This window comes from Octopus sinensis, linkage group LG18 (assembly GCF_006345805.1).
Source record: "Octopus sinensis linkage group LG18, ASM634580v1, whole genome shotgun sequence".
Classification (NCBI taxonomy): Eukaryota; Metazoa; Mollusca; class Cephalopoda; order Octopoda; family Octopodidae; genus Octopus; species Octopus sinensis.
In genome coordinates, this window is record NC_043014.1 from 3,395,470 (window position 1) to 3,422,255 (window position 26,786).

General features: G+C 41.2%; 1 protein-coding gene across 1 annotated transcript; it reads right to left on the reverse strand.

Moving 5' to 3' along the window:
* Positions 1 to 808: 808 nt before the first annotated feature.
* On the reverse strand, positions 809 to 24,973 carry LOC115221555. Its single transcript, XM_029791755.2, has 3 exons — positions 22,724 to 24,973; positions 6,826 to 7,734; positions 809 to 4,109 (listed from the first exon to the last, which is right to left on the reverse strand). The coding sequence occupies exons 1-3, from the start codon at positions 24,642 to 24,644 to the stop codon at positions 2,608 to 2,610; spliced, it is 4,332 nt and encodes a 1,443-aa protein (XP_029647615.2). The 5' UTR covers positions 24,645 to 24,973; the 3' UTR covers positions 809 to 2,607.
* Between the last annotated feature and the right edge of the window lie 1,813 nt (positions 24,974 to 26,786).

Sequence of the window (26,786 nt, forward strand, 5' to 3'; positions counted from 1 at the left end):
GAATGTAAAAGGGCCGAAAGAAATGTCGCAAAAGATTGTGCCAACACACCACAGTAATGATGATGATAATAATAATAATAATAATAATAATAATAATAATAATAATAATGATGATGATCCTTTCTACTAAAGGCATAAGGCCTGAAATTTGGAGGGAGGGGACTAGTCGATCACACTGACCCCAGTGTTTCACTGGTACTTAATTTATCGAACCTGAAAGGTAAAGTCGACCTCAGCAGAATTTGAACTTAGAATGTAAGGACAGATGAGATGCTGAGGAGCATTTCGCTTGGGGTGCTAACAATTCTGCCAGCTTACTATTAATCCCTTTTTATTAGAGGTACAAGACCTGAAATTTGGGGGTGGCTAGTCGATTACATTGAACCCAGTGCTTGACTGGTTCTTAATGTATCACCCGCCACCCAAAAAAAAGATGAAGGGGCAATATTGGCCTGGGCAGAATTTGAACTCGGAACGTAAAGACTGACAAAATGCCACTAAGCATTTTGCTCGGCGTGCTAATGATTCTGCCAGCTCACCACTTTCATGATGATGACGATGATGATGATGAAAATTGTTATCACTGAAGCAAAGCAATACTCTCACACACACACACACACACACACATAAAGATACATTTATCCATAGACAGGAATAACTATTGACAAATCAACAGAAATGAAATAAAAAAAATAATTAAACGAAGATCCTTATTATATTTGCTGACAGACATTTGTGGTTTTGTTACAAAAATAATTCTTCACAAACATTTGGGTTTCTAATGCCTTTTTTTTTGTCTTTTTTTTTCCGCATTTTTTGTCACCACACACCAAAGCATTTCTACAGATGTCGAAACAGAAAGAAAAAAAACAATCGAAAAACAAAACAAAATAAAAAAAAGAAAATGATATTTAAACAGGAATTCCAAAAATATTAGTGGACAAAGGGATAAATTTTTTTTCTTCTTTGTATGTTTGTTTGTTTGTTTGTTTTGCTATTTTTTTGCAATTTAAAGTAATTAATCGATTTCTATAAAAAAAAACAACTTTGGATTTGATTGGCTTCAAAGACAAGAAGGGACAACATAAAAGGGAAGGGTATGATAGGGGGTTTGAAAGAAAAACCAAAAAATAACACCTTGGCTTCCAACAACAACAAAAAAAAATGATTTAAAATGTATGAAATGAAAGATGACAATGTGAACAGAAAGAAAGTTAATCGGCCTCTGTAATCATTTACAGATTGTTCTTCTGGTTGTTATTGTTCGTTATGTTTCACATCAATTAGTAATAATGATAATTTACAAGCTAACCCAAGGCTTCACATTAATTAGTAGTGAAATAAAAGGTTAAATTCTATCAAGCTTTGACTTCCTCGAGAAGTGGTATGAATGACCCCTCAGCAAGATGATGCCAAAACCCTAGTCGCAAATTTGGTTTCCAACTTGGACTTCACCAGAGTATAATCTAGTATCCCTGGTGCTGTTTGCTGCGTGGTAGTTCCAAAATGGTGATTCCTTATCAAACTGCGAAACCACCAAGTGTGAAATTGGACAAAATAAGTTGTTCCTTTTCCGGGAAGTTAAAAAAAAAAAAAAATGAAGTGTCTTGCCGAAGGTTGGTTTTGTGACTTAATTTCTGCAGCAGGACAGGACCCTGAAAACGTGACAGAACAAATAAAGTGTTGTATTCATTGGGGGTGCCAGTCTTGTACCTTTTCTTCCCAGCCAAGCTTTATCTGAAGGGGGCCAAGTATAATAATCAAAAAAAAAAAAAAAAAGGGGATTGGGGTTAGAAAATATTACTTACAAAAGACAACTGATGGGAAAGAATATTAAATTTGTTTGCAGGGGGAAACGACAGGGTTAGCATCAGTGAGGTCACAATCCAAAGACAGGGTTTAGATAAGGAAATCATAGTGAAAAGGTGGAAACAAACAGGGCAGTCATAATACTGGTTTTTGGTATTAGATGGGATAGTCACAGTATAGGACTATGATCTGGTGGTAAGGTTAGGGCACAGGGTTAGGGTCAGATGGTGAAATGAGGACATAGGTTTAGGGTCAGACGTTGAGGTCAAGACAGAAGGTTAAAGTGCAAGATCTGAGTCTGGATTTAAGAGCAATGACACGGCTGGATGCCTGTCTTAGGATGAAAGCAGAGACCAGGTCGTGGTGCAGGTTTTGATCATGGGAGTGCTGCTTCTGAGGGAGACAGCACTGTCTTGAGGGGAAGGGCACAGAATGAGAGAAAGAGAGAGAAAGGAGAGGGAGGGAGTGAGGGTCATGTTTTCCGATGAAGAGAAAGAGAAGTTTTGGGTTTTTTTTTTTCAGTGTCAAAGAGTAGAGATATATTTCAAGGGAGAAAACCGATTCTGGAGGTGGACATATGCCTGATAGAAACCAACTGGCTTTCATAAATACATAGATTTTGCATTTATATGTGACAGTTTGTTCTTTTTTTTTTGCCTGTTTTTTTCTGGTTTTTTTTTTGTTTGTTTGTTTGTTAGTTTTGAGTGTAGAGTAGTTAAGATGGAGTGAGAGTGAAAGTGGAGTGATAGTGGAGTTGAGTGTTGTTTCGAAAATGCATGTTACGAAACAACAGAAAAATTAACTGACGGGGTTCGGAAATAAGTGGTAGTTCCTTTTTAATTTTTCACAGGTCTTGCATATCCACTGCTTCTGCTCGTCAGCAAGTTTATTGGGGTCGTGATCCGGGATCAGCGAACCAGGAAATGGTGAAAATCGACTCAGTTGGTCTCTGGGCAATGGTCTTTCACACGAAATACACATATAGCCCAAACTCTGCTTGGAATACATTTGCATCCCAGCGTCAGCAGATTTTCCATAGTTAACAACAGAAGAAGAAAATGCAGAACTAGAAGACTCAACCTCTTTTTTCCGATGACCATGGTCAGTTTTTTTCCTAACGTCTGGCACCGATTTCAGATAAGAGCAGTTTCCATCGCGGTCAATATTACTGCCAGGAACCCCGTGGTACGGATTCATGTAGGAGAAGTTTGACATTCGGTTTTGCTCAGGGATTATACAGGGGAAGTTTATATCTCTGTCATTGAGGTTGCGACTTTGGTTTTGGTTGAAGAATGGATGGATCACGCCACCGGCTTTGTCGTTCGGGTCTTTGTTCTGCGACTGAACGCCATAAGGAAACATAGATGCCCTATCAGCTGAAGGGACCTCAGTCTGATAGGGATTCAGGCAGAACGATCCCGCTGCCATTCCGCTGCTGCCCCCTGATGTTGTTGCTCCACCACCGCCGCCACCACCAGTTGCTGCTGCCGTTGCCGCAGAGACATCCGCACCGGCCCCTGCACCAGTTACTCCACGGTCGGCAGGGAGATTTTTGTTTTGTTCCTGATCCATGCAAGGGAAGACCGGGCCCTTGTCATGCGTGTCTTTGTTAGGGATCAACGTCATACCTGGAAACACTGGGCCCCCTAAACCAGCCCTGTCCAGTTCGTTCTTGTCAGCAATCTGATCCATACACGGGAACACGCTTCCCCTTTCAGGAACAATTTTGTTTACTTGATTTCGGCTCATAAACACGCTGTCTCGATCCGACATTGTCTTGCCATGGTTTTCCGATGACATGTTCGACTTGGAGTAAAGGTAGTCCGATTGCCTGTTCGTCACTGCCTTTTGGTTTGAGCCGACGTATGCAAAATCAGGAGACTGCTCCTCATTAGGATTCGGTTTTGGGGTCTGCAGACGGTCGTCTTTACTTTTCATTTGATCAATGCAGAAACTGTCTACATTTCCATCTGGGCCGCAGGTGTCTGTGTAGCGTAGCAGAGAATCTTGTTCAACCATAGTTGACCCTTTACCACGGGGTTTTTGTCCCGTCTTCATCATTTGTACCATAATGCGCTTTCTCTCCACACGCATCTTGGAATTCATTCGCATGCGTTCCAACCGTTTCTGGCGCTCGTCAAGTGACTCAGTCTCTAAGCGACGCCTTTGGTACTGTCGCATCTGTTCCAGTCTTTTTTCACGAGGATTTATGCAGCCACCACTAAACTGGTTTCCATTAGATTTCGACCCCTGGTCACAGTTTGGTCCACACATCATGTTACTAGCACATTCATAACAATCTGCAAATAGATAAAATATACAAAATATACGAGCTTTTAATTACAATATAGACATAATTTAAAGTGTGTGTGTGTGGGGGGAGTCTATATGCATTGATTCTCCAGTCTCTCATCCTCTCTCTGCCTCTATTCACACACACGCACCCGCTCCCTCATGCATGTGTGCATGCATCTCACATATGCGTGTATCTTTGTCTCACACACACTCACAAAACTATCCTCTTACATGTATGAGTCTACATATATATGTATGTGTGTGTGTGCGCATGTATATATGTATGTATGTATATTTATAGAGAGAGAGAGAGAGAGAGAAAGAAAGACAGACAGATAGCTATATGTAGATACATGTGTGTGCATATGTATCATGTTTATTCTCCCCATACATACCAGTTAACCAGTATGTAAGAGGGTGGTATGTGTGTATAAGTATACACACATACCACCCTCTTACATACTGGTTAACTGGTATGTATGTGCATACATGTGTGTGTGTGTGTGTGTGTGTGTGTAGATATATACTGTATATTTCCGCGTATAAGACAACCTTTAAATCCTAAAATTTACCCTAAAAATTTGGGGTTGTCTTATACCACCTTTCAAAAACCCAAACTTTGGGTTTTAAGTGATTTTATAAGTAAGCTAACCTCAGCCTCGGTGCAATAACCACAGACATACATGAACAGATTAGTAAACGAGAAAAATTATAATATAGGTAATAAAAATATTAGTAATATTATTGGTACATCTTCATAATAAATTCTATATTATTGAAATCAACTTTTATCTATGCAAGCTCAGCTGAGAAAATGTAAACATCGAGTCATGGTTACACTCACAACTACCTTTATCTTTCGTTAACCTTTCAAAAATTTTAATGGTGATATATAACTGTAGTAATAACATTTAGAATAACATATTTAGATTTTTCATAATATACCTATTATCATTTGGTGGTAAATAACACAATTTGGATTACACACAAATCCATAAAACTATTCTATAAAATTTTTTTCCATGAAATTATTCTACAGTAGTTGCATTTAAAACATAAGACATTGTAATATGTTTCTTTCCTATTAAGTTAAATAATATTAATAAAACATCAAACCTGTCAAAATGTTTTTATCTAAACCCCATCAAATTCCTCATTATCATCACTATCTGCTTCTAAAACTTCCCTCATACATATCACAGGATTCATCACATATGGCATCATCGTAAGGATTCCACTCTGGTGAATCGACTTTGTTGTCGCTATTGTACAGAATATCATCTTCGGTACCATCCATGGCATTAGAGACACTGCCTTTTAAAAATGATTTTATCACATTTTCTACTTTCACTTTGTCCCATGCCTTTATAACAAAATCACAGAGAACTTCAAGTGAGGCAGCACAATTAGCTCCCCCTTTTGTAAAAGATACTTCTCCATTCAACCTCCAGTCATTCCATTGCTTTCTCACATTATCTTTAAATGGTTTGTTTAAACTGACGTCAAGTGGTTGCAGTATAGAAGTCAAATCACCAGGAATAACAGCAATATCAGAATTGCTTTTGGATAACCATGTTTTAGTAGTTGCTGTTACGTGGCTACAAAACATAACCCAAACCAATAAACTGCGTTTGTTTTGTATGACACCTGGCCACCTGTTCCAAATATTCTCAATCCATAATTTTACACCACTCAACTCCATCCACCCTTTCTTGTGAAAATGAACAAAAATGCCAGAGGGAAACCTATTTTGGGCTTTGACTTATGTTTAAAAATAACCATGGGTTTAATTTTCTACTGTCAGCCATGCAGGATAATACCCCCATAAACCTCGTTTTCTCGTATCTCGTGCTTTTAACATGCAGTTTTTACCCCTTTCAAATCTACCATTTTGTTACCCAGCACGTCAAAGTTTAACGGAGTTTCATCCATATTTCCAATATGAGACAATGGAAACTGATCCCTTTTTCTCAGCTGGATGATGAACTGGTGAAAATTGGTTTCTTTGTGATCGAGATCTCTTGGGAGTTTTGGGGTGATTTTTATTTTCTCCTTTATTACCAGATTTTTTTTCTGTACATAAAACGATTGCACCAGCTTACTGTTGCTTTAAAATCTTGACTTTCTTCTTTATATGATTTAGCTCCTTTTAGGGTGTAAGATCTTATTCTATTTCATGTTACAATGTAGCCATCTTGTCCCTGCTGGAGGACCCATTTTGCTACAGCATTTTTCAACTTTGGCCAACGAGTTCTTCCTCTTCTTATTGCACGTTTTTGTTTTGGCATTTGTCTCAATTTTCCCCTCATTCTTTCTCCACTCTTGGACCATCTTCTCGGCAGCATCGAAAGTTTTAGCAGCAGCTGCTTCTATAACTTCCAATTTGAAACTAGCCTCATATTTTCTTCTTTTGTCTGGTGGTTGCATATTTCTATGGGTATAAAATAATTATAAAATTCACTTAACTACACAATTTGTGATTTTACTTGAAATATAGGTAAATGATTATTAATACACCTGGTTGTTTGTAACTGTTTAGAACATTTCAGTATTATGAACCACCATTATCGTATTGAAGTCAAGGCAAGGCAACACAAACATATGCACACCAACACACACACATACAGGATGGGCTTCTTTCAGTTTCCATCTACCAAGAGAGAAACATCATCACACAGTGGGAGAATTACAATAAGTTCATGATATTGTTATACTACTTACCTTCATCAATAGAAGACATTGGTGGTGTAGAAAGACAATCGCATCCTTTTTTCCTCTTTTTGCAGTCTTGCGAGCATTTCATGTTGGCATAGCAGCCATCTTTCCCCATATTGCAGTTGTTCATGTAAGAACAATCGGACATGCTGTTGGACATGGATTTATTCTGATCCGAAGAGTAGCAGCCGAAGCTGTTTCCGTCTCCGTTTGTGGTCACTTGGTTCTGAATCTGGTTGAAAGACGGGAAGACGACTTCTCCGGTGGAGCTCCTGTCCATCACATCTTTATTGGTACTGAGTGGTTCCATACAAGAGTAAGAGCCAGCCGAAGTTCCGTTCGAGTGGCTTCTGCTCTGGCATTGTCTACCATTCTCTTTCATGCAAGGAAAATCTCCGTTGCAACATAGATTCTCTTGCTGACATGACTTCCCACACTGGTCCGAGCAACAGGGGCTGTTTTGCATGCTGCTGCAACTTTTGTCGTTCTGACACATGTAGCCGCAATTTTTATCCATGTTCTTGGAGCTTAATTTCATCGGGAAACTACCACTATCCCGGTTAAGAATCGACTGGTATTGTAATATATTCTCGTTATCTTTCATGCGTCGCATCAGAATTGAAATCGCCTGCGACTTTTTCTTCCCTTTCTGAGTGTTTCCCAATATTTGTGCCACGGCTTTTTTCCTCTCTTCGCGCCGCCTCGCGTTCTCTCGCATGCGCACCAGCCTTCTCTGTCGTTGCTCGGGGGGTTCGTTTGCCATGCGCTGGTGCTGATACCGCTTCATGCGCATCAGTCGCTTTGTGCGCTGTGCATCAGTCTCCGTATGAAGACGCCTTCGTTGCTTCAGTCTCATTTTCAGCAATTTTCGGTCTTTTGGCGTCATCATCTCAGCTGTAGTGTTGTCATAGTAATCTACAAAACAAATGACACAACAGAAACAAACATTAAGAAAATATCTCAGAAGAATAACAAGAATGACAACAACAATTCTTACAAATTTAGCACAAGGCTAGCAGTTCTGATGGGAAAGGGCAGGTTGATAATCAACCCTAGTACATGACTGGTACTTAAGATCCCTAAAGGATGAAAGGCAAAACTTGACCTCAGAACTTAATGCCAAAAGAAATACTGTTAAGCATTTTAACCAGCATTCTAATGGTTCAACCAGCACACTGCCTTATTAATAATAATAATACTAATAATAATGATAATAATAATAATGATCCTTTCTACTGAAAGCAGAAGACCTGAAATTTGGGGGAATGGGACTAGTTGATTACATCGGCCCCAGTGTTTCATTGGTACTAAACTTATTGACCCCGAAAGGTTGAAGGGCAAAGTCGACCTCAGCGGAATTTGAACTCAAAACATGGAAATGGACAAAATGCTACTGAGCATTTTGCTCATCATGCTAAGGATTCTGCCAGCTGGCCACCTTAAATAATAATAATAATAATAATAATAAGTAATAATAATAATAATAATAATTATTATGATAATGATGATAGTAATAATAATAATAATAATAATTATTATGATAATGATGATGATGATGATCATCATCATCGTTTAACGTCCGTTCTCCATGCTAGCATGGGTTGGACGGTTCGACCGGGGTTCTGGGAAGCTAGAAGGCTGCACCAGGCTCCAGTCTAATCTGGCAATGTTTCTACAGCTGGATGCCCTTCCTAACGCCAACCACTCCGTGAGTGTAGTGGGTGCTTTTTACGTGCCACCTGCACAGGTGCCAGGCGGGGCTGGCAACGGCCACGGTCAGATTGGTGTATTTTATGTGCCACCGGCACGGAAGCCAGTCGAGGCGGTGCTGGCATCGGCCACGAGTCGGATAGTGCTTTTTACGTACCACCAGACCAGGGATCCTGGCTGGTTCAATTCGATTTCGATTTCGCTTGCCCCAACATGTCCTCACAAGCAAAGGGGGTTGGCATGGGTGCCTGTCGTACGGTCGCATTGGAGTATTTTACGTGCCACGGCCACGAGTCGGATAGTGCTTTTTACGTACCACCAGACCAGGGATCCTGGCTGTTCAATTCGATTTCGATTTCGCTTGCCCCAACATGTCTTCACAAGCAAAGGGGGTTGGCATGGGTGCCTGTCGTACGGTCGCATGGAGATTAGTATTTTACGTGCCACGGCCACGAGACGATAGTGCTTTTTACGTACCACCAGACCAGGGATCCTGGCTGGTTCAATTCGATTTCGCTTGCCCCAACATGTCCTCACAAGCAAAGGGGGTTGGCATGGGGCCTGTCGTACGGTCGCATTGGAGTATTTTACGTGCCACGGCCACGAGTCGGATAGTGCTTTTTACGTACCACCAGGCCAGGGATCCTTGGCTGGTTCAATTCGATTTCGCTTCCCCAACATGTCTCACAAGCAAAGGGGGTTGGCATGGGTGCCTGTCGACGGTCGCATTGGAGTATTTTACGTGCCACGGCCACGAGACGGATAGTGCTTTTTACGTACCACCAGACCAGGGATCCTGGCGGGTTCAATTCGATTTCGCTTGCCCCAACATGTCTTCACAAGCAAAGGGGGTGGGCATGGGTGCCTGTCGTACGGTCGCATTGGAGTATTTTACGTGCCACGGCCACGAGTCGGATAGTGCTTTTTACGTACCACCAGACCAGGGATCCTGGCTGTTCAATTCGATTTCGATTTCGCTTGCCCCAACATGTCTTCACAAGCAAAGGGGGTTGGCATGGGTGCCTGTCGTACGGTCGCATTGGAGTATTTTACGTGCCACGGCCACGAGTCGGATAGTGCTTTTTACGTACCACCAGGCCAGGGATCCTGGCTGGTTCAATTCGGTTCGATTTCGATTTCGCTTGCCCCAACATGTCTTCGCAAGCATGGGGGGTTGGCATGGGTGTCTGTCGTCGGATGAGGTTCTATATCGTCTTCGCTTGCCTCAACCGGTCTTTGTGTCCAAGGGAGGAAAGGCATTCATAAGTGGGCTGGGCTCACTTGTCCTGCCTGGTCTTCTCACGTACAGAATATTTCCAAAGGTCTCGGTCTCTGGTCATTTCCTCAGTGAGGCCTAAAGTTCGAAGGTCGTGCTTCACCACCTCGTCCCAGGTTTTCCTGGGTCTACCTCTTCCACGGGTTCCCTCAACTGCCAGGGATTGGCACTTTCTCACACACCTATCTTCATCCATTCTCGCCACATGACCATACCAGCGCAATCGTCTCTCTTGCACACCACAACTGATGCTTCTTAGTTACAACATTTCTCTCAAGGTGCTAACGCTCTGTCGAGTATGTACACTGACATTACACATCCATCGGAGCATACTGGCTTCATTCCTCACGAGCTTACGCATGTCCTCAGCAGTCACGGCCCATGTTTCGCTGCCATGTAGCATGGCTGTTCGTACACACGCATCATACAGTCTGCCTTTTACTCTGAGCGAGAGGCCTTTAGTCACCAGCAGAGGTAAGAGCTCCCTAAACTTTGCCCAGGCTATTCTTATTCTAGCAGTTACACTTTCAGCGCACCCACCCCCACTACTGACTTGGTCACCTAGATAACGGAAGCTATCAACTACTTCTAGTTTTTCCCCCTGGAAAGTGACGGAAGTTGTTTTCTGCAGATTTTCGGAGGTTAATGCTCCCGAGCATCTGCCACATACAAAAACTATCTTCCCAGTTAGCCTACCTTTGACATTGCTGCACCTCTTATGTGTCCATAGCTTACACTGGGTACATCTTATAAGTTTCTACCTACCTACAACCCTTTCTACAGATCGAGCAGGGCCATCTTCCTGAAGATATTTGTGGATTGTCTACCTTTCTACTTATTAGTACTTTGGTTTTAGCTAGGTTGACTCTAAGGCCCCTTGATTCTAAACCCTCCTTCCACACCTGGAACTTCTCCTCCAGTTCTGATAGTGACTCAGCAATAAGAGCAAGGTCGTCAGCGTAGAGGAGCTCCCAGGGACAGCCTGTCTTGAATTCCTCCGTAATTGCCTGGAGTACTATGATAAATAGGAGGGGGCTGAGTACTGAACCCTGGTGGACCCCAACCTCTACTTTGAATTCTTCTATGTACATGTTGCCAACCCTAACCTTACTTACGGCATCTCTGTACATGGCTTGCACAGTCCTTACCAGCCATTCATCTATCCCTAGTTTCCTCATTGACCACCAGATAAGGGATCGGGGGACCCTATCAAAAGCTTTCTCCATGTCAACGAAAGCCAGGTACAGGGGCTTATCTTTGGCTAGGTATTTCTCCTGCAGCTGCCTTACCAGGAATATAGCATCAGTGGTACTTTTCCCTGGCACGAACCCAAACTGCATCTCATCTAAACTAACTCTCTCTCTAATTAGTTGGGCTATGACCCTCTCCGTAACCTTCATTACTTGATCCAACAGCTTGATACCTCTGTAATTATTTGTATCTAGGGCATCACCTTTACCTTTGTAGCAGTTGACTAGTATGCTGCTGCACCAGTCATTGGGTATGACTCCTTCGTGTATCACCTGGTTGACTATACGGGTGACTAGGTTATAGCCGACACTGCCAGATATTTTGAGCATCTCTGCAGTAATTCCTGATGGGCCTGGGGCTTTCCCTGTCTTCATGCTTCTAATTGCCTTAGCTACCACGGAACTATCAACTCGGATAGCTGGTCCCTCTGTAGGGTCAACATTCGGCAGACTCTCTTTATCCCATTCATTTTCCTCATTCAGTAACCTTTCATAGTGGCGTCTCCAAGCTTGATAGTAATAATAATAATAGTAATAGTAATAGTAATAATGATAGTAATAATAATAATAATAATAATAAATAATAATAATAATGATGATGATGATAATAATAGTTCAAAGTTTTGGCCGATAGAATATATATATATATATAGTCAATAATAAAAGGGTAAAACTAATTAATTATTAATTAATTTTACCAAGTAGTGTTCAGTATGTAAAAAGACCATTTACGGTATATTTAAAACATTACGTTATATAATTAGGGTTCAGTAAAATAATTTACTTTACCACACACCAAACTTTTTAGAAATAGCAGCCAAAAATTTTACCTATTTCTTCTACTGTAAGAAAAATCTCCCAGACAATGCATAGTTATTTTTGAGTATGCATTGTCTGGGAGATTTTTCTTACAGTAGAAGAAATAGCTAAGACTTTTGGCTGCTATTTCTAAAAAGTTCGGTGTGTGGTAAAGTAAATTATTTTACTGAACCCCATTTTTATAACGTAATATATATATATATATATATATATATATATATATATATATATATATATATATATATATATATCATCATTGTTTAACATCCGTTTTCCATGCAGGCATGGGTTGGACGGTTTGACTGAGGTCTAGAAAGCCAGTGGCTACACCAGGCTCCAATCTGATCTGCAATGTTTTTACAGCTGGATGCCCTTCCTAATGCCAACCACTCTGAGAGTGGCATTAGGAAGTTTTTTAAAAGTTAATTCTGATTTTTGTCAGTGAACAGGTCGCAGTCTTAAAGCGACGAAAATATTTTGACAAAATTAAACTTAAATGTTGAAGTGAATCAAATGGCTTTTGTGTTTCTTAAATGGCTTACAAACACCTTCCACGCTGCAATTGTAACTCTGTATAATTTTGTTGCTTTGCGATTTTGAAGATGCACCCTTCGAACATTGGGTGATATGCCACGCTTGAGAAGACTCGTCAAGCCAAGTGAAATCATGCTTATGGTTGATGTCAGTGTTGCGTAACTGGGCACCCGTGGCGAGGGCCTTGTAAGAAGCACTGTTTGAACATACAGAATTAACTTTTAAAAAACTGTGAATAAATAGGCATAACATTTGACAAAGCAATCTGGATGCTGAAGGGTTAACCCTTTAGTGTTTGCATTATTCTGCCAAAATTAATGCTTTTACATCCTCATTGTATTGAACTAATCATGCATCATCTTGTAGCTATGAGATTTTGATGATGTAGCTGTTAATTTTTAAAACGATATTGTGGGGTTGGTGTGAGAGATCAGATCTGGCCAGTTTGAACATAAAACAGGTAGAATACTTTTGGCCGGATATGACCGGTTTGAATGCTAAAGGGTTAAACCAGATTATTTCTCTCTGTGAATAAAAAAAGGTGAAATTAATATCTTTGGAATTAGTAATTTTAACACTTCATGCGACAGTTTACCAGAGCTGGTACAGCTTCACCGGTACCAAAATCTAGTAACCCAATAACTGAGTCTGACTCCAAACTATGGTTGTGGCTGTAGTTTAGGTGGTCGTGGCTATTTATAAGATAGTAGCTGCTGTAGCTGAGGCATGGTGGTGAAGATAACTGTAATGGTATAATGTGGTGGTGGTGGTGCTGGTGGTGGTAATATGGTGTGATGGTAATGGGTGCAGTAGAACTGTGGTGGTGATGTTGGCCTTAGTGTAGTAGTGGTTGTAGTAGTGTGGTGATGGTGGTGGTGTTGGCGGTGGTAGTGTTATGGAGGCTGGGAAAGGTTACTGTAGTTCCACCCACCCCTGTTTATTTGTTTGTTTATTTATCTATTTATTTATTGTAAAAAGAATCTCTGGGCAGATGGGAAGGAGGGGGAAGGGGAGGAAGCAGGCAGAAGGACGGGGGGGGGAGGGGGAGGAAGCAATCAGGATGCAGCGGCAGTTAATATCTATGTTGCTTAGCAACAGATCAGTCACTCCCCCCACCCCCCACCGCCATCACTGCTCCAATATACACAACCACATCCCAATTCAGATATCACACACACACACACACAGCACACACACCTAAACATACGCAAGATATTATCTACCTCTGCTAGATAAGAAAATACAGGATTGAGAATACAGGCAGGAGAGAGAGAGAGAGAGAGAGAGAGAGAGAAGAGGGAAGATGGAGAAAGAGATAGAGTGAGAGTGGGAGAGAGAGAGACAGACAGACAGAAAGGAGTCTGGTAAGAGGAGTATGTATGGAAATACATCAATATATATGCAAATGTGTGTAGATGAGCATATATATGTGTGAGTATATTTATGTATGTGTGTATGTATGTATGTACATATATATGTGTGTATGTGTGTGTGTGTAAATGAAAATGTGTGTATATGTGTGTTTGTAAATGAATGTGTGTGTGTGTGTAGATGAGCATATGTATGTGTGTGTATGAATGCGTGAGTATATATATATGTATGTATGTATATATATGTGTGTGTACATATATATATGTGTGTGTATGTACATATGTGTGTGTGTGTGTGTGTAGATGAGCATATGTATGCATGTGTACGAATGTGTGAGTATATATAAATGTATGTATGTATGTATGTACATATATGTGTGTACGTGTGTGTAAATGAAAATATGTGTGTTTGTAAATGAATGTGTGTGTGTGTATGAATGCGTGAGTATATATATATGTATGTATGTATGTACATGTGTGTATGTGTATATATACATATATATATGTGTGTGTGTGTGTGTGTAAATGAAAATATGTGTGTAGATGAATGGGTACAAGTGTAAATAAATATGTGTGAATGTGTGTGTGTGCTTGCATGGGGTAGGAAAATTGGGTGCCAGCCTCCACCAGCCAAAAAAAAAAGTGATTTGTCAAGATAAAGGGGAGAAAAAAGCAGGAAAAAAAGACAGATATGAGCCCAGCGAAAAATCTAGTGAATCAGAGTGTCTGAGTTAATGGAAGGTTCTAGAAAGAAATCACCCATCCCACAGACCCCTACCCAGTTTGGATTTCTTGTAAGGCTTCTTTGTGAAAAAAAAAAAAAAAAGCGGGTCCTGATATAATAATGATCCTAAATGTTTAATTATACCACCAGTATACGCTCAAAAAATTAACAAAGATTTCAAAAATTAGGGTCCTTAAATTTATACAGATCATTACAAAATTGACACCAAATTCTGGAAAACAGTATGTGTATGTGTGTGTGTGTTTATTCTTTTACTTGTTTCAGTCATTAGATTGTGGCCATGCTGGAGCACCACTCAGAAAGTTTGAATTAAACAAATCGATCCCGATATTGATTTTATTTTCAAGCCTGTACTTAATCTATTGGTCTCTTTTGCTGAACTGCTAAGTTATGGGGAACGTAAACAAACCATCACCAGTTGTCAAACAGTGGTTGGGGACAAACACATGGATATATATATATATATATATATCACATGATCACGTGACCGACCAGACCATCAGATGTTGCTACACATCGCTGGTCACAATGCATTCGCATTGTTTTAGCCTTCGAACGACGCCACCCCGCTGGCTAAGCGAGCAGGCTAACAGAAGAAAGAGTGGTGAAAGAGTACAGCAGGGATCACCACCCCCTGCTGGAGCCTCGTGGAGCTTTTAGGTGTTTTCGCTCAATAAACACACACAACGCCTGGTCTGGGAATCAAAACCGCAATCCTCCGACCGCGAGTCCACTGCCCTAACCACTGGGCCATTGCGCCTCCATATATATATATATATATATATATAAGTAGGCTTCTTTCAGTTTCCATCTACTGAATCCACTCAGTTTCCGTCGACCAAATCTACTCACAAGGCTTTGGTCAGCCCAAAAATGCCATGTGGCAGGACTGAACCTGGAACCTTAAACAGGTGAGAAAGTACCATGAAGGCAAATCCAATCTGTGTTGGATGGATTCATCAACATCATCAAGATATCTCACCTGTTTATAACTTTATCTGAAGATGGTGGATTATATGTTATGACACATCTATAAAATTCTACTGAAACAGCTGCTGTAAATTTTTAAATCTATTTATGCTCCCTTTTTTTATGCCCATGTTGCACCTAGACCCAGTCCAAAGTTCTAGGTGCAATATAGGACTTTGTTGCACCTAGTTCTATGTGCAACATAGATCTACAGCTTAAATAAGGCGGCAGGTTGGCAGAAACGTTAGCACACCAGGTGAAATGCTTAGTGGTATTTTGTCTGTCTTTAGGTTCTGAGTTCAAATTCCTCTGAGGTTGACTTTGGCTTTCATCCTTTTAAGGTCAATAAATTAAGTACCAGTTGCGTACAAGGGTTGATCTAATCGACTGGCCCTCTTCCCCAAAATTTTGGGCCTTGTGCCTAGAGTAGAAAAGATCTACAGTTTAAACTGGATTTGGTATGTACATATCTACAATATCCTACCAACACCTGATAACTTCATGTTTGTTTCACTTCACTATGAACCTTATGCTATTGCACCTAGCCATTTGTGGCATCCTACATCTTGATGTACCTGGATTCTATTGAAACCAATAGCTAATCTATATGTGTGCGTGTGCGTTAATATGCTTCTATAATGCAAAACATAACCACTTATTTAGCACAGTATATGCTCTATAACATTCCAATACATACACCCAGTAAATATATTTGTGTTAAAATTCACCTGAACACATAATGTAGGTGTGCAGGTGGTAATAATAAAGGTGATTGATTTAATGACTTTCATCTATTTTCCAGGTAAAGGATCTTCATTTCACACATCAAAAACAATAAGACTGCTCACATCATGAAAATGCACACACACATGCAAACAAACATGCACACATACACACACAATCATCATCATCGTTTAACGTCCGTTTTCCATGACAGCATGGGTTGGATGGTTCAACTGAGGTCTGTGAAGCCAGAAGGCTGCACCAGGCCCAGTCAGATCTGGCAGTGTTTCTACAGCTGGATGCCCTTCCTAACGCCAACCACTCCGTGAGTGTAGTGGGTGCTTTTTACGTGCCACCAGCACAGGTGCCAGACGAGGCTGGTAAACGGCCACGATTGGATGGTGCTTTTTACGTGCCACCAGCACAGAGCTTAGGCTGGGCTGGCAGCGGCCACGATCAGATATGTGCTTTTTACGTGCCACCGGCACGAGGCCAGTCGGGGCAACGCTGGCAACAGCCATGTTCGGATGGTTCTCTTACGTACCACCGGCACTGGTATCACAGCTGCAATTTCCTTTGATGTTGATCGATTTTGATTTTGATTTTGAATTTTCACAATATATACGTAATTTTTGGGACTAATGGGTATATGTGAGTTAATGTGTTGATTAAAGCACTTTCACAGTATGGGCTACCTGGTGGCATCCAGGTATATTTTTCTGCAGGAATTCTGCAGTTTGTGTCACATCAGGTACATTCATAAAGAGGTGGGGATGTCCCCCTAGGTATACTGAGATAACCAAAATACAGTTGGCAAGAACAACATGCCTGCGACAACTCAGCATATCTATCAGGGACGTCCCATTCTTTATGCATGGACCTGATGTGACACAAACTGCACAGATTGATGGAACACAATTAATTAGATGCACAAAATCGTACCCATAATGGAGAGAGAGACAGACAGACAGACAGAGAAGAGAGATGATGATTTTATTTATCATCATCATCATCATAGTTTAACGTCCGTTTTCCATGCTAGCATGGGTTGGACGGTTCGACCGAGGTCTTGTAAGCCAGGAGGCTGCACCAAGCTCCAGTCTGATCTGGCAGTGTTTCTATGGCTGGATGCCCTTCCTAATGCCAACCACTCCGTGAGTGTAGTGGGTGCTTTTTACATGCCACCGGCACAGGTGCCAGGGGAGGCCGGCAATGGCCACGATCGGTTGGCGCTTTTTACATGCCACCGGCACAGAAGCCAGTCAAAAAAACAATTTTACACTAATCTGTTGGGTTCACCCTGTACTTTTGTAGAGTACAAATTTAATTTTCTTAAACAAGAATATTACTGAGAATGGCTCTTACAGCTTTACACCAAACAAGTGTGTTGTGTACGCATATGATAGCTTCTTTCAGTTTCCATCTACCAAGTTCACTTACATAGCTTTTGTTGGCCTAAGGTTTTGTTAGTGTTAGGAAGCTTTCTGTATAAGCACACAGCCATGTCAGCACACACACACACATACATGCATATGATGGATTCTCTCATCACAAATAACAAATGAGGGTTCATCATCATCATTTAACGTCCGTTTTCCATGCTAGCATGGGTTGGACGGTTCGACCGGGGTCTGGTAAGCCATGGAGACTGCACCAGGCTCCAGTCTGATCTGGCAGTGTTTCTACATCTAGATGCCCTTCCTAATGCCAACCACTCCGTGAGTGTAGTGGGTGTTTTTTACGTACCACCAGCACAGGGGCCAGGGGAGGCTGGCAAACAGCCACGATTGATTGGTGCTTTTACGTGTCACTGACATGGATGCCAGTCAGGTGGTGCTGGCATATGCCACGTTTGGACGGTGCTTTTTACGTGTCACTAGCACAGGTGTCTTAACTACAATTTCCATTTGATTTAGTAAAATAGAATGGTAATCATGTTCTATGGACCTGATTGTGTCTCTTGAGGCCTGCTGGTGCCTTGCAAACCCTTCAGCAAATGGAACAAGTTGAGGACTCAATTTGCTCAACTGTTTGCGGATTACTTACTGTGTGTTTCCTTGAGTGGACAGCAAGGCCTGCTTTGCTTCGTATGGACATTAATCCTTTATAATACTTAGTAATTCATATTGTTTCAAACTAACCATGGCCCTCATCATCATCATCATCGTTCAACATCCGCTTTCCATGTTAGCATGGGTTGGACGAATGACTGAGGGCTGGCAAACCAGATGGCTGCACCAGGCTCCAATCTTGATTTGGCAGAGTTTCTACAACCACTCCGAGAGTGTAGTGGGAGCTTTTACGTGCCACCGGCATGGTGCCAGTCAGTTGGTACTGGCAACGACCTCACTCGACACTCGAATCTTTTACGCAGGTGCCAGTAAGGCGATGCTGGTAATGATCACGCTCGAATGGTGCCTTTTATGTGCCACCAGTTAGCCGCTCTGGCAACAAACTTCGACATTCCAATGATGTAACTGTTTATTTTTAAAGTAACATTGCAGGGTATGTCTGAGAGGCCAGGCATGGCTTGTTTAAACGTTAAAGGGTGAAATGATGACTCCATTCCCTTGACTTGGCACAGTCATTAGAGTGTTTGAGTAGAATGCCTGGTGGTATTTCTTCCAGCTCTCACTTTGGGCTCTGAGTTCAAATCTACCTTTCGTCCTTTTGGGCTTGATAAAAAACAAGTCCCAGGTGAGAGTGATGGACTGTTAGAATTATCAGAGCATCAGGTGGGATACCTTGTCATTGCAGTTCCAGCTTTATGTCTTGTGGGTTCAAATCCCACCCTGAGACTGAAAAATAGTGACATCTTCTGACAGGAGTTGCGACCAAAACATAGTGCATCCATCCTCATTTATCACAGTCGTTTGGTTCCAAAAACACTGATTAGAGAATCACCTCCATGCGTTTTGTAAATGGAATGAATAATAAATTCACATATAGGCGCAGGAGTGGCTGTGTGGTAAGTAGTTTGATTACCAACCACATGGTTCCGGGTGCAGTCCCACTGCGTGGCACCTTGGGCAAGTGTCTTCTACTATAGCCTAGGGCCGACCAAAGCCTTGTGAGTGGATTTGGTAGACAGAAACTGAAAGAAGCCCGTCGTATATATATATATATGTGTGTGTGTGTGTGTTTGTCCCCCCAACATCCCTTGACAACCGATGCTGGTGTGTTTCGTTCCCGTAACTTAGTGGTTCAGCAAAAGAGACCGATAGAATAAGTACTAGTCTTACAAAGAATAAGTCCTGGGGTCAGTTTGCTCAACTAAAGGCGGTGCTCCAGCACGGCCACAGTCAGATGATTGAAACAAGTGAAAGAGTAAGGAGAAAAGAGCCCCATACCCGGTCATGTGAGTACAAGTGATAGTCAGTGCATTTTGGAGAGCTGAACCTTGTGGGGTGGTCACTGGAGGATTGCTTTTGTGGCACAAACGGAACGTTGGACCCACCACGATAAGCATAACACAATCCACAAGTAAGCCTCCTGTCTCATCACTGACCAGTGTTGAATGAATCAGTGATAACCAATTCTTGCATATATCTTCTATCTTTTACTCGTTTCAGTCATTAGACGGTGGCCATGCTGGGGCATTGCCTCGGAGAATTTTAGGCTAAGGAGCTGATCCTAGTACTTACTTTTCTTTTTAGCCTCCAATCATCATTATCATCGTTTAACGTCTGCTTTCCATGCTGGCACGGGTTGGACAGTTCAACCAGGGTCTGGGAAGCGAGGACGCTGCACCAGGCTCCAGTCTGATCTGGCAGTGTTTCTACAGCTGGATGCCCTTCCTAATGCCAACCACTCCGCGAGTGTAGTGGGTGCTTTTTACGTGCCACCAGCACAGGTGACTGGCGAGGCTGGCAACGGCCACAATTAGCTGGTACTTTTTACGTGCCACCAGCACAGGTGCCAGGGGAGGCAGGCAGTGGCCACGAAAAATATGTCTGGCCATGGGAAATACTACCTCACTTGAAAACATGTATACAGTTGGGGACAGAAAGGTCATCCCAGCTGCCTCAACAAATTCAAGCCGACCCATGCAAGCAGGGAAAAGTGAACATTACAATAATGATGATGCACACATATAGTTTAAAGGTGTGTGGCTATGTGATTAAGGTGTTTGATTCCCAATTGTGTGGTTTTAGGTTCAGTCCCACTGAGTGGCACCTAAGGTATGCCCAGGTATTTTGTTTTTTTTCTTCTTTTACATGACTCAGTCATTTGACTGTGGTCATGCTGGAGCTTCGTCTTTAGTCAAATAAATCGACTTATTCTTCGTAAGCCTAGAACTTATTGTGTCGATCTCTTTTGCCGAACTGCTAAGTTACAGGGACATAAACACACCAACATCGGTTATCAAGCGATGGCAGTGGGGACAAAGACAGACACACAAATACATACATACGTATATACCAAATCCACTCACAAGGCTTTGGTCAGCCCATGGCTATAGTAGAAGACACTTGCCCAAGATGCCACGCAGTGGGACTGAACCTGGAACCACGTGGCTGGGAAGCAAGCTACTTACCACACAGCCAGTGGATTTGGGACAGAAATGGAAAGAAGTTCAATTCTTTTATTCTTTCACTTATTTCAGTCATTTGACTGTGGCCATGCTGGAGCACTGCCTTAAAGGGTTTTTAATTGAAGAAATCAACCTCAGGACTTATTATTTGTAAGCCTAATATTTATTCTATCAGTCTCTTTTGCCGAACCACTAAGTTACGGGGACGTAAACACACCAATATCGGTCGTCAAGCGATGGTGAGAGACAAACAGACACAAACATATATATATACATACATACAATGGGCTACTTTCAGTTTCCATTTACCAAATCCAATCACAAGGTTTTGGTCAGCTCGGGGCTATAGTAGAAGACACTTGCTTAAGCTGCCACAATGAGGGACTGAACCCAGAACCATGGGAGGCAAGCAACCTACCACACCTGCACCTATGTTTAGAAATATGTCTGTGTGCTTGTTTACATTTGCCCTGCTCTCAGATTTGTTCAGCAATGTGAAGTGATGTTATTGTCATTTCCCCGTATCAGTGGGTCACCTGCTAACTTTGTAATCTTGGAGATGTGTGGGAATAAGATGTCCAGCATTTGTAAAAAAAACTGGTGAGGGTTAGCAACAGGATGGGCATCCAGCTGTCAAAGACCTGCCACAATAATGTATTCATCAAACTCATGCTGGCATGGAAAACAGACATAAAAATGAACCAACAAAATATACATTTGAGAATTTCTATATACACACACACTAGTGTGTGTGTGTGTATATCATCATCATAGTTTAACGTCTGCTTTCCATGCTAGCATGGGTTGGACAGTTCGACCAGGGTCTGGGAAGCCAAGAGGCTGCACCAGGCCCAGTCTGATCTGGCAGTGTTTCTACAGCTGGATGCCCTTCCTAATGCCAACCACTCCGTGAGTGTAGTGGGTGCTTTTTACGTGCCACCAGCACAGGTGACAGGCAAGGCTGGTAACGGCCACGATTGGCTGGTACTTTTTATGTGCCACCGGCACAGAGGCCAGTCGAGGCGGCGCTGACAATGGCCACGTTCGGATGGTTCTTTTATATGCCACCGGCACTGGTATCACAACTACAATTTCCATTGATTATATATATATTTTTTTCTTTTATTTGTTTCAGTCACTTAACTGCGGCCATGCCAGAGCACCACCTTTATTCAAACAAATTGACCCCAGGATTTATTGTTTGCAATCCTAGTACTTGCTCTATTGGTCTCTTTTGCCAAACCACTTAGTTACAGGGTCGTAAACACATTAACATCAGTTTTCAAGGCACACAAACATATACATACATACATATTATATATATATGATGGGCTTTCAGTTTCCATCTACCAAATCTACTCACAAGACTTTGAACAGCCCGGGGCTATAGTAGAAGGCACTTGCCCAAGGTGGGACTGAACCTGGAACCATGTGGTTGGGAAGCAAGCATTTTACCACACAGCTACACTTATATTGTTAATGTTTGTTTTTACACTTGGTTATAATAAAAGCAATTTTACATTAATCAGGTGAGTTACTCTACATAGATGTGGGTGTGTACATGTATATATACATATGCATATATTTGTATATTTATATACACAAATACAAACACACACATATATGTATATATGCATAGATGTGCATAAACATATATGTTTATACACATAAACACAGTTGTACATTATATGTATAGCAATATATATATATATATGTATGTGTCCTTAAATCCTTAAAAATGTTTTAGCCCGAAGGCCGCGGCCATGCTGGGGCACCACCACATGTATGTATGTATATATATATATATATGTGTGTGTGTGTGTATATATATATATATATGTGTGTGTGTGTATATATATATATATGTGTGTGTGTGTATATATATATATATATATATATATACATACATACTATATAAGCATTAACATAATGAGTTGTAAACATTATCCTATCATTACAAGTTGAATTACTCACCTTGACTAATGAGTGGCGAAAATGAAGACCCCAACATGTATTCAAGCTTCCTCTCCAGGGTCCCTACATCTTCTAATTGCCCAAAGTCAGCTCCTGCTTCGCCCGGACCGAGTGTGGATTTTTTCTTCTTGCGCTTCACGGTTTTCGGTGAAGTAAATGAACAGGATGAATTATCGGTCTTCTGTTGACCACCAATGTCCAGTAATGTCAGGTTGTTACTTTGGTCGCTCTGACCAGCTTTCGCCGCCGTTCCTTTGCTCGATGGATCAAGTGAACTTTGAATGGCATCCAGGTTTAACAGATCTTCACTTCGAGGAGTCATAATCTCAGTTCGCACACAGTCAACTTGGGTTGGCTTATAGTTAGGCTTGAGATAAGGAAAAGCCCCATCTCTATCAGAGAGGCCCAAACCTTGAGCTGCACTAATATAAGAAAATCCACCATCTCTTTCATTCGTTCCAGTTTTACCATTCTCTTCACTGATATTACTTTGGGGTGACGTCAGGCAATCAAAGCCCATTTCTTTATCAGTCATGTCTTTGTTTTGGTTAGAATGCAAGTGAGAAAATATTCCAGAAGTATCTGCTTTATCTGCCAAACCCTGTTTGTTGAGGCCATCCTTGTCCATAGTTGAGTCCATACAAGGTAAAACAGCCCCACCAGCCGATCCACGCTCCATCCCAGCTTTGTGCCCACCTTGCTGGTTCCTGTTCTGGCACTGACTGTTGTTCTCTTTCATGTAAGAGTATTCTCCATTGGAATTTTTCTGACTTGAATCTAGATAAGACAAATCTCCTTGCCTGTTGTTCTTGTCACATTGGTTAGCGAACCCTGATCCATCCTGGGTATTACAAACATTTTTATCATTTTGACTTAAATAGCTGAAATCATCTTGCCTATCGTTTGGGTCTTTCTGGCCTTGTTGCTCCATGGATGGAAATCCTTGATTACGACCTGACATATTCTTTGAGTTCATTTTCATGAAAGTCAGGTTGTCGCCGGCTTGTCTCATCAATAATTCAGCAGTTGAGGTCTTTTTCCGCCCCTTCTTACAAGAAGATCCCAATATCTGTGCTATGGCTTTCCTCCTCTCGACGCGCATTCGCGCATTTTCTTTCATACGTATCAGTCTTTTGTGTCTACCATCTGCGTCTTCGGTATGAATTCGATGCCGTTGATTTTTTTGAAGTCTCTGCAAGCGCCTCGATCGATCAGGCTCACTTTCGATATCAATCCGTCGATGTTGATTTATCCTTAACCGCATCAACCTAGCTTCCCTCTCAGCTAGAGTTTCTCGGGCACGTTTAGCCCGTTCGTAAGCTTTCATCTGCTCCAGTCGCATCTGTTTATCTTCCAGTGACATATTAGCATATCGTTTCCTCTGATATTCTCTCTTTCGGATCTTTTTTTCGTTCCTTTTGTCGTCGTCGACTGCAAACGATCGAGATTGTCTATCGATCCGGCAGTTGCCGATCTGGTAGTCAGAATAGCAGCCATAGCTATAGTTGCCATCACAAAAAATCTCGGAAGTGGTGTTGCAGTCTAAACATCCGTTTGAAGAATTGAGAAAAACATCCGGATCGCTGTCATACAAGCTTTCGAAGTTACTGAGGTCAGCTCGGTCGCAGACCTTCCGCGTTTTCGTAGTCTTTGCATGGATTTTGCATTCGATGTAGTTGTTGGTGGGCTTAATGTTTTGTTCGGAGAGAGGGAAGTACCATAAGAGGATTTTACCATTATGGGTCACGCAAAAGTTCTTGCTATCGTAGATAGTTCGACTGAGGATGTCACAGAGCGTCTGGTGAGGCTGAAAATCGAGAGTAAAATCACGTCCTGAATCGATTCTGAAGCAAATCTGCATCGCTGCTGCTCCACTGCTGGTTTGTCCTTTCGACATATCGCTATAATTGCAATCAGACATGACTTAATTCCTTCCTTCCTTCTTCTTCTTCTTGGCTTTTTCTCTGGCTCGATGTTGACAATAAAGACTTCACACGTGAATCCTTAAAACTGGAATGCGAGTCTTGGGCTAAGTCTTTCAAATGAATGTAATTGGGAAAAAAAAATTGGGAAACATCACAGCACAAAATGCTGCCTGACATGAACTACATTCCGAGGAAATAGGCGAATAGCAGCCGGGTGAGCCAACAACGGTTTGTGCAAAACACGCACAGGAAGTCAGGTGAAAAACAACGCCAGCCAAACTAAACCAGCCGTAGAAAACATAACTCCTTCAAATATTCGTTTACATAAAATTAAACTAAAAGAAAAATATTTTAGTGATATCATTACAATGTGATTAAACTTTAAACCTTTATAAATGAGGTATTAGCACTTAGAATAGAATGTTTATAATTTGTGAATAGTTTCATGTTTCGTCGGAGCCATTCCGTGTTTTATATGAACCATAGGCAGCGCTATGGAAAATGGCTGAATGTTATCAAAGTTTCGATCTACAAATCCTAAATTTCCTCAGAAATACAAAAAATAAGTATTTTCTCTTGAGTATTTTCTGTTTTTGAACCATTCTTGTTTTTTCACTTGTAACGCCGGCACCAGAAATACGTTTTTCCATGTGTTTATCAAAGAAAATCCCGACCTATTCGACCCACAAAACAACAAACAAATTATAATTGAGCGAAATAAGAAATATTTATTTCCTGGGAAAATTGCCAAATCTTAAATTTCACGTAATTTAATCCGACCATAATTTACCACAATAATTTCCTCCTTATAACCAAGTATATTTCCCTACGATGGAGATTATCTCCAGTCCCCTTTGTCTACATTTAGCAATGAAGTCATTCGCCTCTTTGGCCATCACCATTATTATTATTATTATTAGTATCTGTTCCAGTTTTCTCGCATTAACATAGATCGTTATCAGTAGAAACTGCTTCGTTCTCGTGACTCCCACTACAGTCGTATATATCTACCTATTTCCCTGCATATATATTCATATATATGTGTGGTGGAGGCGCAATGGCCCAGTGGTTAGGGCAGCGGACTGGCGGTCGTAGAATCGCGGTTTCGATTCCCAGACCGGGCGTTTTGAGTGTTTATTGAGTGAAAACACCTAAAAGGCTCCACGACGCTCCGGCAGGGGGTGGTGGTGATCCCTGCTGTACTCTTTCACCACTCTTTCTTCTGTTGTTTATACTAACATTCTCAATGTGGTCGCTTCACCTACCAGCTAGAAATAGCAGCCAAATCACCCTTCTTGTCTTTAAAAAAGTAGCATTGGAATCGTAGCTACGCTATGTTTGGATGGTCATGACTGGAGCAATGCGATGTCATTAATCTGCCTATATCCACTGACCTTTCTATATAAAACAATGCGAAGCGCATTGTGACCAGCGATGTGTAACATCTGATGGTCTGGTCGGTCACGTGATCACGTGATATATATATATATGTATCTATCTCTCCATAAGTATCTATATGTAGATATAGCATTCTCGCTATACACACTCCCTCCCGCCTATCTTTCTATCTACCTGCCTACCTACCTATATAAATGCATATGTATACATATCATTATACACACATATACATGTATATTTATATATATATATATACGACCTTGCTTCTCTCCTTTGTGTCTGGTAGTAGTAGACTATATATATAATTATAATATATACATATATATTATTATGTCATATATCATTTTATATACGCATATATAAAGTAAGAATGTGTGTTGTGGGAGAAATAACAAGCATGGCTTTGTATAATTCTTGTCTTTGTTGATTTTAAAACAAAAACCAAATTTAAAATAAAATAATTCCGAAACAATTTAGTTCCGAGTATTTATTTTACTTCTTTTTTTCCCCTTCTTCTTGAGATTAATTAATTACCAAGTTTTCATTATTTATTGCTATTAAATTGCTGCAGTGTTTTTAATTAAACCGTGATACGTTTGTTGTGAACGTATTTATGTATTTATAAACAATACACGCACATGGGGAAGGAGAGAGAGAGAAAGGGATGTGAGTGTGTGTGTGTATCCCTCTCTCGCTCTGTTTATACTAACATTTACGAACCAGTAAGGGGTTCTCAATGT

Bases quoted from the DNA above. Each gene is read 5' to 3' on its own strand.
- LOC115221555 (XM_029791755.2), bottom strand. From the start codon at position 24,644: ATGTCTGATTGCAATTATAGCGATATGTCGAAAGGACAAACCAGCAGT. The intron at 7,735-22,723 runs GTGAGTAATTCA...TTTGTTTTGTAG, and splicing joins TTCGCCACTCATTAGTCAAG to ATTACTATGACAACACTACA. The intron at 4,110-6,825 runs GTAAGTAGTATA...ATCTATTTGCAG, and splicing joins AATGTCTTCTATTGATGAAG to ATTGTTATGAATGTGCTAGT.